This window comes from Terrapene carolina, unplaced genomic scaffold (assembly GCF_002925995.2).
Source record: "Terrapene carolina triunguis isolate 2854851 unplaced genomic scaffold, T_m_triunguis-2.0 Scaffold246, whole genome shotgun sequence".
Taxonomy (NCBI): Eukaryota; Metazoa; Chordata; order Testudines; family Emydidae; genus Terrapene; species Terrapene triunguis.
In genome coordinates, this window is record NW_020664597.1 from 318,075 (window position 1) to 333,713 (window position 15,639).

The window sequence follows — 15,639 nt, forward strand, 5'->3', positions numbered from 1 at the left end:
GTCTCTCTGTGTCCCACACTCAGACTAGTTTCTCTTTCCCTTCCTGTCTCTAGCTGCAGATTTTGCAGAACATGTAGGGAGTGTGTGTGTGTGTGTGTGTGTGCATGCGCGTATGTGAGAGAGAAAGAGAGCCCATGTAGGGTGTGTGTGTGTGTGTGTGTGTGTGTGCATGCGCGAGTATGTGAGAGAAAGAGAGCCCATGTAGGGGGTGTGTGTTTGTGTGTGAGAGAGAGAGAGAGAGAGAGAGAGAGAGAGAGAGACCATGTAGGGGGGGGGGAGGGGGTGAGAGAGAGCCCAGCTCCTTCGTTCCTGCCCAGGCCAGGAGTGTGTGGTTTGTTTCTAGTCAGTTCAGGACCTGTCTCTTTGGTGGCTCTAACTTGGTTCTGCAGGAATTTTAGGTCAGAGTCATTGTCACACGTAATAGGAGCTTTAACCAGACCACAGCCCAATGGTCCTGAGCCCTGCACCTGACAGGCCCCCTGACGGGCCTCTGCTGCTGAAACCTTCCCACCCTCAGTGAAACGCAGCCTCACCTCTGCAAAGTTATGCATTTAGGGATGACTAACAAGAATTTTAGTTATAAGCTGGGGACGCATCGGTTGGAAGTAACGGAAGAGGAGAAGGACCTTGGAGTCCTGGTTGATCGCAGGATGACTATGAGTCAGCAATGTGACGTGGCCGTGAAAAAAGCTAATGTGGTCTTGGGATGCATTAGGCGAGGTATTTCTAGTAGGGATAAGGAGGTGCTGGTTCCGTTATACAAGGCACTGGTGAGACCTCATTTGGAGTACTGTGTGCAGTTCTGGTCTCCCATGTTTAAAAAGGATGAATTCAAACTGGAACGGGTACAGAGAAGGGCCACTAGGATGATCCGAGGAATGGAAAACCTGTCGTATGAAAGGACTCGAGGAGCTCGGTTTGTTTACCTTAACCAAAAGAAGGCTGAGGGGGGATATGATTGCTCTCTATAAATATATCAGAGGGATAAATACCAGGGAGGGAGATGAATTATTTCAGCTCAGTACTAATGTGGACACGAGAACAAAAGGATATAAACTGGCCGTCGGGAAGTTTAGGCTTGAAATTAGATGAAGGTTTCTAACCATCAGAGGGGTGAAGTTCTGGAACAGCCTTCCGAGGGAAACAGTGGGGGCGAAAGACCTCTCTGGCTTTAAGATTAAGCTTGATAAGTTTATGGAGGAGATGGTTTGATGGGATAACGTGATTTTAGTCAATAGGTCAATAACGTGCCATCACTGGTAATTAGTAACAATGGTCAATGATGGGATATTAAAAGTTACTACAGAGAACTTTTTCCGGAGGGTCTGGCTGGAGAATCTTGCCCGCATGCTCGGGGTTCAGCTGATCGCCATATTTGGGGTCGGGAAGGAATTTTCCTCCAGGGTAGATTGGCAGAGGCCCTGGAGGTTTTTCGCCTTCCTCCGCAGCATGGGGCAGGGGTCGCTTGCTGGAGGATTCTCTGCGACTTGAAGTCTTTAAATCATGATTTGGGGACTTCAACAGCTGAGTCAAGGGAGAGAATTATTCCAGGAGTGGGTGGGTCAGCTTTTGTGGCCTGCATCATGCGGGAGGTCAGACTAGATGATCATAATGGTCCCTTCTGACCTTAAAGTCTATGAGTCTATGAGACTGGAGTTCATGAGATCCCACAATAGCTTGAACTTGGTAGCTTGTGAAAGTTGTGGTTACTTCAGAGCTGGGCCTTTAGCTCAAACAATAGGGGCTCAAGCCTTTTAGGAACAAACTCTATAGGGACCTACTTTCAGGATAGGACACTAGATCCTGGACCGCCGTGAATCTGAAAAGAACTTAGTTCTGACCATGACCCCTAACTGAACATGAGCTCCCCGGGCAATGCTGTAGCTAGGAGGGCTAAACTGGTCCTTGGATGTACGAGCAAAGAATTATCAAGAAGGATTGGGGAGGCTGCATTACCTCTGTATACAAAATTAGTGAGACCATTCATGGAGACTGTGTCTCATTATGGAATCCACACTTTAAAAAGGATGTTGTAAAACTGGAAACCGTTCAGAAAAGAGCTACAACCATGATCAAAGTTTGGAAAGCCTGCCTTACAGGGAATGACTGAGGGGACTCAATCTATTGAGTTTAGCAAAGGGACGGCTGAGGCAGCTTTATCGTGGTGTGTAAGTACCTTCCTGGGGAGACGATTTCTGATAGTAGATGGATCTTTGATCTAGTAGACAAAGGCAGAATGAGATCCAATGACTGGCAGCTGAAGCCGAATGCTTTCCATGATATATGGCTGTCTTAGCCAGTGCTGACTGCCTCTCATTCTTGTGTTTGTGCTCCAACCTGCCGTCGAGATTTGGCTGCTCAAGATCAGGGCGCTCGAGTTTGGAGAAACCTGAGCTCTCTGGCAGTTTAGCGCGCAGAGCTTGGAATAGCAGGTGGCAGTGGGGGTGCACTGGAGCTAAACACAGACGTCCACCCTTAAGGTGAGGCATTGGGTGAGGAGAACCTAGAGTACTAAGTGCCAGAAACACTGGTACTGAGAAGTGGATCAGTGGTTTGGAGCTGCTGGGCTAAAGAAGATGGACGATCTTTATAAAAATAGTGATTTCCCTGATCTATCCACTGACAGTGGGACAGAGGACTCGATTGGACAGCGGGATCATTTTTTGAATGCTTATGGGATGCTTTCTTCCTCTCTAAAACAGAGGAACATCGCTCAGTGTCTGTAAAACTCTGAGAGGCTTTTTGGCAAAGGCAATTGGCTGATTACTAACCCCGCCTCCTTTCTCCCCACCCCCAGCACATACTCATAGTGAAACTGAACTTTTTCTCTGACTGAGCTTATTCAACAGACGCCAGAAGAGAACATCCTCTTCCCTGGTAAAGCAGCAGCAGCCGCAGCTTGGAAGAACAGTGGAGAAGTTGGTCAGATCTGCAGGAAGAGACACTGTTGTTCCTCAGGTGGAGAAAGCAGCACAAAGGTGTGTGTATGTGTATGGGGGAGGGCGAATTTGTTTTAAACTCCTGTGATATGTTTAAAGGGAAAAAAATTGTGAAAATGCTCGAGTCCGAGGGAGAAAACCCAAGTAACAGGCTGCTATTTCTCTATATGTTTAGCCAGCAGAGAAGGTAGCTCTACCATGCCTGCAGGCCCAGTGATAGGCAGGGAGATGACAGCTTTTCTATATCAGGTTTCAAAATCTTTTCTAGACCAGATTAGATTCTGATGTCTCCTAACCTGATTGAAACTACAGTTAATGTGGGGTTGCATGTGTGTGTTCTATCAGACCATGTGCTAGTAACCGTCATATAAACCACAGAAACATCCTGGCCCTCAGAGTCTGCAGGTGTCCAGTGTTCAGGCATGCTTCAGGGCGATTTAAACCCCTCCAGCTGTAAAGTCATAGAAGTTAGAGATGGACAAGGGCATCGCCCACTTTATCTCCCTATGAATGCAGAGTTGTTCCAGAAAGGACATTTAAAGGAAGTTTTTCAGTCTAGTTTTAAATGTCCCAAGTGGCAGGGTTCCCATCTCTTCCCTTGGGGAGAATAGTTTGCAGTCTAGTAAAATATATCTCACGCTCAGGAAATTTTTCTTCATGTCCAACCTAAGTTTTCTCTTGGTGTAGCTTTATTCTGTTACTGCTGTTATACCCCCTTGTACCACCATAAATAATGTCTCCCTTCTTGGTGTTAAAACACTCAGATAGTGCTAGACAGTTATTTTCTGCCCTTAGTTGTGCTGTAGCTTAGCCATACATATATAGCTCTTTTAATCTTCCCCAATCCCTTCAGCCCTCCGATAATTTTTGCGCTTCTCTGAACTCTCTTCATTTTGTCAATAGCTCTTTGGAAAGGTGGTGCCCAGAATTAAATGCAATATTGATGGCGCAGTATCAACAGAGCCATATATTAGGGCTGTTTTTCAGTGTTCTCTCATGAGATGCCTTTGTATCTGCCTTTCTGGCCTTTCTGGCCTCTGTAGTTCCCACTCCTACGTTTCTTTTAGTAGAATGCTTCCCAAGTTTCTCCCTTCCACTCAGTCTGTAGTTTGGATTATTTTCCAGAGATGCATTAACTGCTTTTCTCAAGATGTCTCATTTCTCATTTTCGGTTAGAATCTCTCTGGATCCCTTTGTATTATTTCTCTCCTCACTGCTCTTCACCACTCCTCCAATAGGGCTGGATTCAGCACAGCAGAGATTTGGAGTGTTGCACAAAGTGCAGGTAAAAGGCTGTTGAGCAGGATGGGTAGTTTAAGGGAATCCACTCTGGAAGTAACGAGAAGGTGGCCAGAAGGCAACAAAGCAACTCTGGGCTACTGGCCGGAGTGAGCCCTAGGAAAATAACAAACACTAAGGGAGCTCAGCGGGGTGGAGGGGGAACACTCCTGCCAAGGACGGGAAGCTGAAGGATGGCCAAGGTTTCAGCAACATAAGCACCTTCTTTATGACACAACAAAGTATCCTATTACACAATGGTTTAGCTTGGAGAGGGTTTGGAGTGAGGAATGACTTGGCCTGGGGGACTGGGTTAAGCCACACACCCAGATAGGGGAATGTTAATATGGAGACGAGGATAGGCATCAAGAACACGCACATGCCAGTCATGCCTGCTACAGGTATTTGAGCACTAACTGCAAACTTGAATCTGTGGTCAGCTCTGAGAGCTCCAGTGCACACACTGACCATCTCAGATTTGGGGCTAGACTCGGGCGTGATACCTGTCTCTTTTGCATTCTTCTTGTGGGGTTCTGCTTGCACTTAATTATCTATATGGGGGCATGAATATTTGCAGGAGGGAGGGTTTGACTACTGTTGTGGAGTTAGTTATTCATTTGCATAGGGTTCCCTCATTACCCTGCCTTTTTCTTTTATCCCTGGTTCCTGCCTATCCCCCTTCTGTTAACTTCATGCTATTCTTTTCTTGACTAAAGCCTTAGTTTCTTCTTGCAACCAGCTGGTCCTTGACTCCTTTAGAGCATGAGCAGTATTAATACCCAAGCAGGCATAGGGCTGTGTGTCTATTTATTCACCCAGCCACTAGGTGGAGGCTCTGCATATTACAGGTGGGATTTTCAAAGGAGCCTGAGCATCCTTCTGGTTGAAGAAAGATGGTCCTCAGTCACTGAGGATGTGGAATAAAAGGACTGTACTATTCTGGGGAGCAGGAGTGCTCCAGGAGAGTGCTACTATAATAACATAGTACACGATGTGTATAGTGACTTCTGTTGGGTGGCTGAGTGCTGACGGTAATGGACTGCTAATCCACTATGCTCTGCACACACGGGTTGGTCCCCCCTCCCCTCCGTCAAATCAAATGTACATACTCTGCATTCAAATACCCATACACACCCTTGGGCACTGCAGAGCAGGCTCTGCACATTTGCTGCTCTCCAGTACAAGTGTGAGTAAAGATGAAGGTTGTGTCTACACTTACTGTAGCATGTAAAATACAGCACTCCACATGTAGCCACACCCCACAGTGACAAGCAGGCCGTGTCCACACTTGTCACTGAGGTGTGTAGCTACACGCTGCGGGGAAGGGCTCCAGCGGCAGGAGGCAGTGGGGAAAAGCTCTGGCAGCTCCCTGCTGCTGGAAACTTTTCCTGCTGCCTCCCCCTGCCACAGCCATTCCCTACTGCCAGAGCCTTTCTCTGTGGTGGGAAAGGGTACGGCAGTGGGGAGGCAGCAGGACCCTACCCTGCTAAAAAGAGCAACGTAGGCAGGGCAAGCGCTGTAGAGAGCTGTGTAGGGTGTAGACACTGGGGTTCGGGCATGTAGGGCACTCTCCCTGCCTAAGGTGTGCCTCACCATCCACACTGCTAGCCACACCCATGCTACAGTGTCTGTATGCTACCCACTGCTGCAAGTGTGGACAGAGTCCTCTATGCTGAGCAGTAGCAAGTCTCAACTCCCCGGCTTGCCATCCCTTTCCTCTCCAGGTAGAAGGAGGAATGGGGTGTGGGGAGAGAGTCAATATAGCCAAGACTGAGGAGTTCAAAAATCACAAGCCGGACCCCCTAAACTTCTGACGTTGGCTTAAATTTCATGAGACTTTAAAAAGTGCTATATTGGTTTCTTGCCTGTCTCTTTATTTATTTATTTACTGTTGTCCATGTTTGTTTCAGGTCGAACATTGAATTGTAAGCAGTGTGGCCAACTTTTATGATTTTATCATGACTCTCATGGTAATTGGTGTTATCCGTAAAGCCTCAGCTCATGGAGTCATGTGAATACATCTGGCTCTCAGTTTCTTATTAAGTTGGAGAGAAAAGCTTGAAAATGTGAGGAGATTGTACCCTAAAGGCTCAAAACCCAGAAGGCAACTAAAAATAACCCCCAATTTATTAGTTGTAAAAATCCTGAGATTCTTAAGCCGATCTTGTGGGTTTTCTGTCTGAAGGGTTAAAATCCATGTGCATTTTATATAACAACCTGGTATATGGATTGGGCCAGCTTTTTTTCAGACCCAAAGTCCAGAGTTTGGTTAAGAGACCAGAGGCCTAGCTAATAGTGATTAGCTAAGAGAAAGCAGAATAAACAAGACAACATTGCCTTTGCTAAGATATGCTTGGTCAGTAGAAATGCCAGATGTTGAAGCAATAACTGAATAATTGTTTCATCCAATGTTTCAAATTGAACAAAGGATCCCTGTTCCTATTGTGTTTCTCCTGAAGGGAAAACAGTCTTCCCACAGATCCAACCTTGAGTTTATGAAAATTGGCACATGTCACTATAATGATATGGCATCCTTCCACCTCCCTTCCAAGGGACCAATGTCCTGCCTTAAGACATAAAGGAGACAACCTCTATTTCCATATGCTTTCACTGTTTCTTTGCTTTAACCCCTAGGAATGTACCTGTTGGACAATCAAAGGAGTTGCTCCATTCCTATGGACCCCAAATCAGAATTCAATATATATATTTTATACTAATAACATTTTATCAAAGTATTAATTAAATGTTAACTTGCTAACTTGAGACCATGGGTGGAGACATTATGTAACCTTTTAACCATTGGAACAGGAGCATCCGAAGCAGGGACCTCTGGACATTCCCTCCTACAAATATTTCTCCGACTTGCTCTGCCCTTTGCTGAGTGACTGTTTGCTTCAGCCCTCCCCCTCCTTCCTCATGGTCTCTTCACCTTGGCTTCACACCTGCCCCTTCTACCCTCTCCCCTTCACCTCTTCCCTTCACACTTAGCTGCCCCCCTCCTAGATTAACCCCCCCAAGGAAAACATGCTCTTTGTTCACTCTGCTGGTGTGTAAGACCCCTTCCCTCACCGTCTGTCTGTACTGTCTATTTAGACAATATTGTCTCATTGGTTCCTTGCTCTGCCTTATTCATCTGTCTGTATCGACCTATTGTCTCTTGTCTTATACTTATACTGTCAGCTCTTTGGGGCAGAGACTGTCTTTCTGTTCTGTTTCTATAGCACCAAGCACAGCAGGGACCTGGGCCAGGACTGGGGCTCGTAGGTGCTATAAGCTGGGGGCTTATCAGTTGGAAGTGATGGAGGAGAGAGACCTGGGTGTGTGGGTCAATCACAGGATGACAATGAGCCCCCGATGTGAAGTGGCTGTGAATAGGTGAGCCATTTCCAGTGGAGATGGAGAAGTATCAATACCATTGTACAAGCCGCTGGTGAAACCTCGTTTGGAATCCTGGGTACAATTCTGGTCACCCATGTTCAAGAAAGATAAATTCAATCTGGAACAGGCTCAGAGAATGGCTACTAGGCGGATCAGGGGAGTGGAGAACTAGCTTATGAGAGGAGACTGGAAGAGCTTGGCTTGTTTAGCCTAGAAAAAAGAAGACTGAGAGGGGTTCTAACTACACTCTATAAATACATCAGGAGTAAACAACAGGGAGGAAGAAGAGTTGGTTAAGGTAAGGACAATGTTGGCACAAGAACAAATGGGTATAAAGTGGCCGTGAACATATTCAGGCTGGGAATTAGAAGGTTTCTCACCATCAGAGGGGTGAGCTCCCAGAACAACCTCCCAATGGGAGTTGTGGAGGCAAACAATTAGTTTTAAGAGAGAGCAGGACAAATTTATGAGGGGGATTGTGTGTTGGGGCAGCTTGTGACAGTGAGGAGCAGGGCTCAGCAGCCCTGCGGGTCCCTTCTGGTTTATGTCTGTACCATCAGGGATGGCCACAGCTAGAGATGGGTCACTCGACAGGATGGGCCAGGGCTCTGAGGTGGCACCGAGCATTCTCTCTCTCTCAGGTGTCCGGCTGGTTCAGGCTCAGAGTCTAACTGATGGCCATACATGGGGTCAGGAAGGAATTTTCCCCCAGGACAGATCGGCAGAGACCTTGAGGGTTTTGTGCCCTCCTCTGCACAAAGGCATACACAGGTATGGCTCCTCATAAAACATCTTCCTATCAACAGTCTGTCACACTCATCCTTAGTGACCACAGCTTCCATGCTGATCACCCACCGCATGCTTAAGCTGCCCATCTCCAAGCTCTCAGTTCCTTGTTCAGCCTACAACCAGTGGTGGATTACGCTTTTCTGAGGCCCCGGGCCAGAGCAAATGGGGGCCCCTCCTCACCCCTTCCAGGCCCCATTGGCCTAGTGGCTAATCCACCACTACCTGCAATTCTCATTCAACTCTACCACTCATCAAAACAGCCACTTAGACTCATAGACTCATAGACTTTAAGGTCAGAAGGGACCATTATGATCATCTATGATCCACAAAAGCTGACCCACCCACTTACTTGACTTGGTCTTCAGCAAGCACTGCACTGTGTCCAATCTTTCCCTCATTCAATTCCCCCCATTCTCACCACCCCTTCATCTATTTCAGTATTGCCCATCTTCCCCTCACCCTCAAGCATCACCACCCAGTCCTTCCCTGACTTCCAGTCCATCAGTGTCTATGGTTTCTCATCGGCTCTCAGCCCCTCCTTCCTGCATCCTCCTCCCTTTCACCCATTGAAAGGGTTGTTGGCTCTCTCTGTACTTCACTCTCCTCCACACTTGACTCTTTTGCCCCAGATTGCAAGATCTGACCTGCCAACCCCAAGTCCTTGCTCACCCCTCACATCCACTTCCTCTGCTCCTGCTCTCACGCTGCAGAGCGTCTCTGGTGGAAACCGACCAGGCCAACTTCCCTCACTACAAATGTGTTTTTTCTCCTCATTCAGTCCTGCTGGCTTCCCAGCTAAAACACTCTACTTCTCCTTCCCAGTTGATTCAACAACCTGGCATCCCAACCACCTATTTGCCACCTGTGATTCACTCTCCACTCCTGCCTATGCACAAACATGGCTTAGAATCTGTAGTTATGCAGATGAGTCACAAATCAATTTCTCAGATGAACACCTGTGACCCTCCCTCCAATCCTGCATCTCATCATATCTTTCTGACATCTCTTTGTGGATGGCCAGCTGGCAATTTAAGCTCAACATGGCCAAAACTGAATGTTTGAGCTTCCCCCATATCTCAAGCATCCTCATCTCCCCAGTTTCTCAGTCACCATGGATAACACCACCATTCTCCCAATTGCTCAGGCCCATGGTCTGGATATCATCTTTGACCCCACCCTCTCTCTAGACCAGTGGTTTTCAACCTGTGGTCCACGGACCCCTGGTGGTCTGCAGACTACGTCTAAGATTTCAAAAGGGGTCTGCTCCTCCATTTGAAATTTTTTTTAGGTGTCCACAAATGAAAAAAAGTCTGAAAATCACTGCTCTGGATCCACACATCCAGGCCATGTCCAAATCTGATGTTTCTATCTATATAATATTTCAAAAATTCAGCCTCTTCTGTCTGTCCAAACTTGTAAGGCATTTGTTCAGGACTTCATCATCTCATGTCTTGACTACTGTAGCCTCCTCTTTCCTGGCCTTGAATTCTGCTGCATTGCCCCCATGAAGTTAAATTCATGGAGGTTAAGTCAATTAATGGCTATTAGCCAGGATGGGTAAGGAATGGTGTCTCTAGCCTCTGTTTGTCAGAGAGGGGTGATAGATAGCAGGAGAGAAATCACTTGATCATTATCTCTTAGATTCACTCACTCTGGGGCACCTGGCATTGGCCACTGTTGGAAGACAGGATACTGGGCTGGTATGACCCAGTACGGCCGTTCTTATGTTCTTATGAAGTTCATTCAAAACACTGTTATTAAAATAATCTGTCTAGCTCATCACTCTTACCACTTTTCATCTCTCCACTGGCTCACCCACCACTCAATGCAGCAAACACAAATTCATTGCCCTTAATTCCCAACACAATTTAAAACCATCCTACCTATAAACTACTAGTTTGTTGAACTCCATCTTCACTCTGCTACTGGTGGCAGCCTTGACTACATGTGTCTCTGCTTCTCCCACAAGCACCCTGTGCTTTTTCCCATGCTGCCCCCTAGGCATGGGGAAATCTCCCCAAACTGCCGAAAACCTATCTCTTTGTGTAGTCCTTTGTCTGTGTCAGAGGAAGACTAGGGGACTGGAAATACTGCAGGCCCTGAAACATGAACAGAAGTAAAAACCAATTATAGACTCTTTCCGTGTGTATCTTTCCATTACAGCCAAAATGAAGGAAAGGAGCTATGAATTTTATATACCCCGCCCCTCTCCCCAATTCCAATATTACTGAAAAGTGTGAAATAATCAGACCACTCACATGTGCTCTCAGACTTAACTTCACCTTAATTACATTTTTGTATGGGGATTTCCTTAGCTTCCTTTTAAATATGGACTGAAGCCTTACAGAGGTCTTTTTCTCTGGGGGAGAAGACATTGGTGGTCATGGACCCATCTCCCCTTTGGTATGGGAGTCCTGTTTATCATAGACTCATAAGATTTCAAGAGGTCATCTAATCCAGTACCCTGCATTCATGGCAGGATTAAGTATTATCTAGACCAGTGGGCCATATGTATTCATAGAGTCTAAGATGAAGAAGGATACATGATAATTTAATCTGACCTTCCATATCACATAGGACATAGAACTTCCCCAAAATAATTCCTGGTTGAACTAGAGCATGTCTTATAAAAACACCCAATCCTGATTTCAAGATTGCTACTGTTGGAGATCCCAACATCACATTTAGCAAATTGTACCTATAATCAATTACTCTCACTGTTAAAAATTCATGCCTGATTTCCAGTCTGAGTTTGTCTAGCTTCAACTTTCAGGCATTGGTCATTTTATACCTTTCTCTGTTAGATTGAAGAGTCCATTATTAAATATTTGTTCCCTGTGTAAGTATTTATAGACTGTTATTAAGTTGTCCCTTAATCTTCTCTTTGTTAAGCTAAATTGATTGAGCTCCTTGAGTCTATCACTACAGGGCATGTTTTCTAATCCTTTAATCATTCTCATGGCTCTTCTCTGAATCCTCCCCAATTTATCAAAATCCTTCTTAAACTGTGGACAACAGAAATGGACACTGTATTTCAGCAGTTGTTGCACCAGGGCCAAATACAGAGATAAAATAACCTCTCTACTCCTACTTGAGATTCCCCTGTTTATTCATCCTAGCATCGCATTACCCCTTTTGGCCACAGTATCACTCTGGGAGCTCATGTTCAGTTAATTATCCACCAACACCCTCAAATCTTTTCAGAGTCACTGCTTCCCAGGATAGAATCCCTCAGCCTGTAAGCATGGCCTGTCTTCTTGGTTCCCAGATGAATACATTTCTATTTGGCTGTATTAAAATGCATGTTGTTTGCTTGCACCCAGCTTACAGAGTGATCCAGATCGCTTTGTATCACTGGCTTGTCCTCTTCATCATTATGAATGTGTGATATGTGTGTGCAGCAGCAGAGGGAACGAGAGCAAGGAGCAACTTTTTACATCCTAATGGCTTCTACAGTGCTACCTAATGGGCTGGGAAGAGGAGGCTGAGCTGAAAATGTTGATGGTGGTGATGGAGGAGTACTTGTTTTGGGAGGGGGTGGAGATGGAGAGACACAGACAAGTCCTCTCTCATTCACATAAAGTTGTTACATAGAACAAACGTGTCAGGATTGGGGACAGAGACCATGTCTGAGTTTTCTCCCATTGGCCCTATTAATATTTGCAGATGCCAAACATTTCAAAGCGTGACCATTATCCCCATTTGACTATAACCAAATGTACGGGGAGAAGGGAGGAGCACTGAGCAATCACATAGCAACTATGTGGCCTACTAGATATGTGGGGGGCTGACTTGGTAAACTGCAAAGAGTAAACGCTGGCTTGCAAGCTGCTAGCAGAAGTCGCATAACAGGAAGCCCCATAACCACAGCTTGCAGGTGAAACGGCTAAATGCTCAAGTCTGCCTAGTAAGGGCCGGCAGACTCAAGCACAGAAAGTCCCGTGACGCAAGCACACCTGCAAAAGATCAAACCCAAGTACTCAAAACCAATCCCCATAAGGCAAAAAGGCCATGTCAGGAATAAACAGTGAACAGGGGCGGAGAATTAGAGGACGCTTATTGGGTCAAGACCGAGGCCAGTGCTGCCTGCCTGGGTTGGGAGAGGGCTATTGGTTAAAATAAAGGGGAGGTGCAAACGGATATCTGGGCTCACTCCTCGGGATGTGCGGGAGGTAAATGAGCGGTACAGCTATGCTTCTGCAGGGTGTAGCTGAGCTTCTGCTACAATAAACGCTACCCATAACCGAAGACTCCAGTCTCCGTGTGTTCCTGTGAGTGCGTTGGTCATGCCTGAAATGCATAACGGACTCCCCAACAGGATAGATCACTGGACTGGCACTATTCCCAACTCTGCCACTGGTCTGCTGGACGCCCTTGGGCAAGTCATTTTGCCTCTCTGTGCCTCAGTTTCCCTTCTGTAAAATGGGGATAATGATTTAAAGTTTGTTGAAATCTGCTGATGAAAAGCAGTATATAAAATCTAGGTGCTTTAGTTATAAGCTAGCCCCAGAAGTGTATCAGCTACAAATCTATGTGAGAGCTACAACTGCCTGAATAGCCACTAACTCCTAACATTTCTCTCCCTTTTCAAAAAACTAGGAAATTCACTGACAAAAAACCTTTTCAAAGTATCTCCTACCCTTCCAAAATGCTGTGTACAGCAAATCTCAAACCTCTGAAAAGCAGGAAATCCAGATTTAAGATACAGCCCACACAACCTTAACCCTGCCATGTTTGAGCGACGACCCAATATGCTCACAGCTCACGTACTCACCTGCTGTCTTTGCAAACGGTGCATCTCGCTCAGGGACTAGGGCTCTTGACAGCTGTAGCACAGACAAATGCCTTCTCTTTGCTAAGGCAAAACTTGTCTTTAGATGAGCTGAGCTGACCAGGAGCTACCTATGTCCGTTCTACATCCAAACTCTTAGCTTGCTCCCCACCAACGATCCCACACTTGTTACATTTTACAACCCTTTATCCCCATTTACAGCCCCTTCCTCGTTACTCACAGGATTCCACCTACTACTGTACTTTCACTTACCCTTCCTTAAACCCACAGATTACTCTCATATCCCACCCCACTGTTGACAGTCTCCATGCACCGCCACGGACACAACTGACACAACCCAATGCTGAAATGATGCATACTGGAGCCCTCAAGGTGCACATGTACCTCTTGTCTTTGATCATGCACCTGGGAGGCTCAGACCAGATCTCCTCATATTACAGTCACTGCTCTTTGATGCTTCTCACTCTAATCCCCAGATTTCCTTGTACCACAGTCACGTCTCTACCAAGCTGTTCCAACTAATCCCTCCACCACTCAGTACAGCTACACCTAACACAGTGAATGCAGCTGGAGTGCATGCCAATAATTCCCAGTGACTATTGCTGCTTCAAGGCAGGTAGAGTTAAGGTTGTATAGGCGTGTACATTTCAGTAAGGTCATTCCAACTTTCATGTTACATTTCTATTACATTATCATATGAATTATTTGTAATTTGTTTAATTCATTATTTCAATGTTTTTGAAATCAAATATTTAATTTACAAAACATTGAAATAATATTTCAGAATATTTCCTTTCACAAAATTTTTGAGATTTGAAAACTTTTGCCCTGAATTAGGCCAAAACAAATTTCTATGTCTGGATTTGGGGGTGGGGGGTGGGCTGGGGGGATGGAAATTCCATTTTCCAGCCATTCCTAGCCACAATTAAGTATGCCTATACAATTTCAGGTGCAAAGTTAGGGGCCAGTATTCAAAATCAGGTCCACATTTTCTTCACAATTTTTAGTAAAGTGTCTTCAAAATCTGTCATTCACATTTCTCTTCTTTTATATTTAATTTTCGGCCATAATCCTTTCCAGTTTAAAGGCAGAGGGGCAACTTCATATTTGACACAAAGGTATTCAAACATGGTTGTTGACGTTTCTCTTATATCTGAATATCTGTAGTACGTTCTTCTGTGGAAAGGTTCGTCTAGATTTTAAATACAATTGTTTTTCAACAGATATTTCAACTAAAAATGGAAAGCTGGATAAAGAAAGAACAAACCGACGGTAAGGAAATAACAATCAGGGCTCTATCCTGTCCCTTCTTTGCCCTTAATTAATATAAATATAAATACTTAAAGGTTTACTGTCTGCAGGTGAGCTCCTTCCCCTTTGAGATTATTGTTCTGCACTGACTGTTGATGCAAATATCTGAAATAAGGGTAAGAACCCCTAGGAACAAGGTCAGAAGTGTAGCAGGAGCTCGTGACACAAAAGAGGTTTTAAAACGGGTTTTTATAGTTGGGGACTTTTTTATAATCGTTACTGCCCAGGGGTATAAAGGCTGAAGAGCCAAGGACAGTGCATGCAGCCACTCTGAAAGAGACTCTCCCTCACCCAGACTGTCAGTGCACCACATTCCCGACCTGCCAGGAGCACTGCTGTTCCAATCCTGTCTCCCCCAAGTGTAGAGATGGCCCAGACTGCCTGGTCTTCTGGGATGTGGACCAATGTCCACTAGTGACTCTGATGAGGCCAGTAAACCAATGATCACTAGACCCGAAGCTAAACTCTCAGAGGTGAGAAGTTAGTGCCCTAAGATCCTGATCCAACTCTTAGTGAAGTCAGCGGAAAGATTCCCAGTGTGGAGTGACTTGAATGGGAGTTGGATGGGGCCCTACATCACTCTGCCATTCAATTCCAAAGTGAAAATGTCTTAATCTCTGCACATTTCAAATGTCTATAGCTGTATAGGCAGAAATCCTCAAACCTACCCACCTCTACTTGGTTTTCTTTGTAATGTCATGTATATCTCACACGTTCCCAACAGCCCCAGGGGATGTCGGCCGCTACACTGGGGAATCAGAACTGAGAATCATCCTTGTTGGTAAAACTGGAGCTGGGAAAAGTGCAACAGGAAACACCATCCTTGGCAAGAAAGTGTTTGAGTCCAGACTTGCAGCAAAGTCTGTAACTGCAAAATGCAGTAAGGAGACAAGCATCTGGAATGAGAGGAAGGTGGTGGTGGTTGATACTCCTGGCATTTTTGACACACATGTACCAATGGAAGAAACTTGTCGAGAGATCAGTCGCTGTATTGTAGTCTCCTCCCCAGGGCCCCATGCTATCGTTCTAGTGGTGCCACTGAGCCGGTACACTGAGGAGGAAAAAAAAGCAGTCAAACGAATAAAAGATATTTTTGGAGCTGGATCCATGAGGTACATGATCCTGTTATTCACTCGGAAAGATGATTTAGAA

At 45.6% G+C, this 15,639-nt stretch overlaps 1 protein-coding gene across 1 annotated transcript in view; it reads left to right on the forward strand.

Moving 5' to 3' along the window:
* The first annotated feature begins 14,275 nt into the window (after positions 1 to 14,275).
* LOC112125513 (GTPase IMAP family member 7-like) overlaps positions 14,276 to 15,639 on the forward strand; it is a 160,782-nt gene continuing 159,418 nt past the window's right edge. The window contains exons 1-3 of the mRNA XM_029912787.1: positions 14,276 to 14,294; positions 14,400 to 14,448; positions 15,212 to 15,638. Of these exons, the coding sequence (XP_029768647.1) occupies positions 14,415 to 14,448; positions 15,212 to 15,638 (461 nt within the window). The 5' untranslated portion in view covers positions 14,276 to 14,294; positions 14,400 to 14,414. The remainder of the gene's footprint in view (positions 14,295 to 14,399; positions 14,449 to 15,211; position 15,639) is intronic.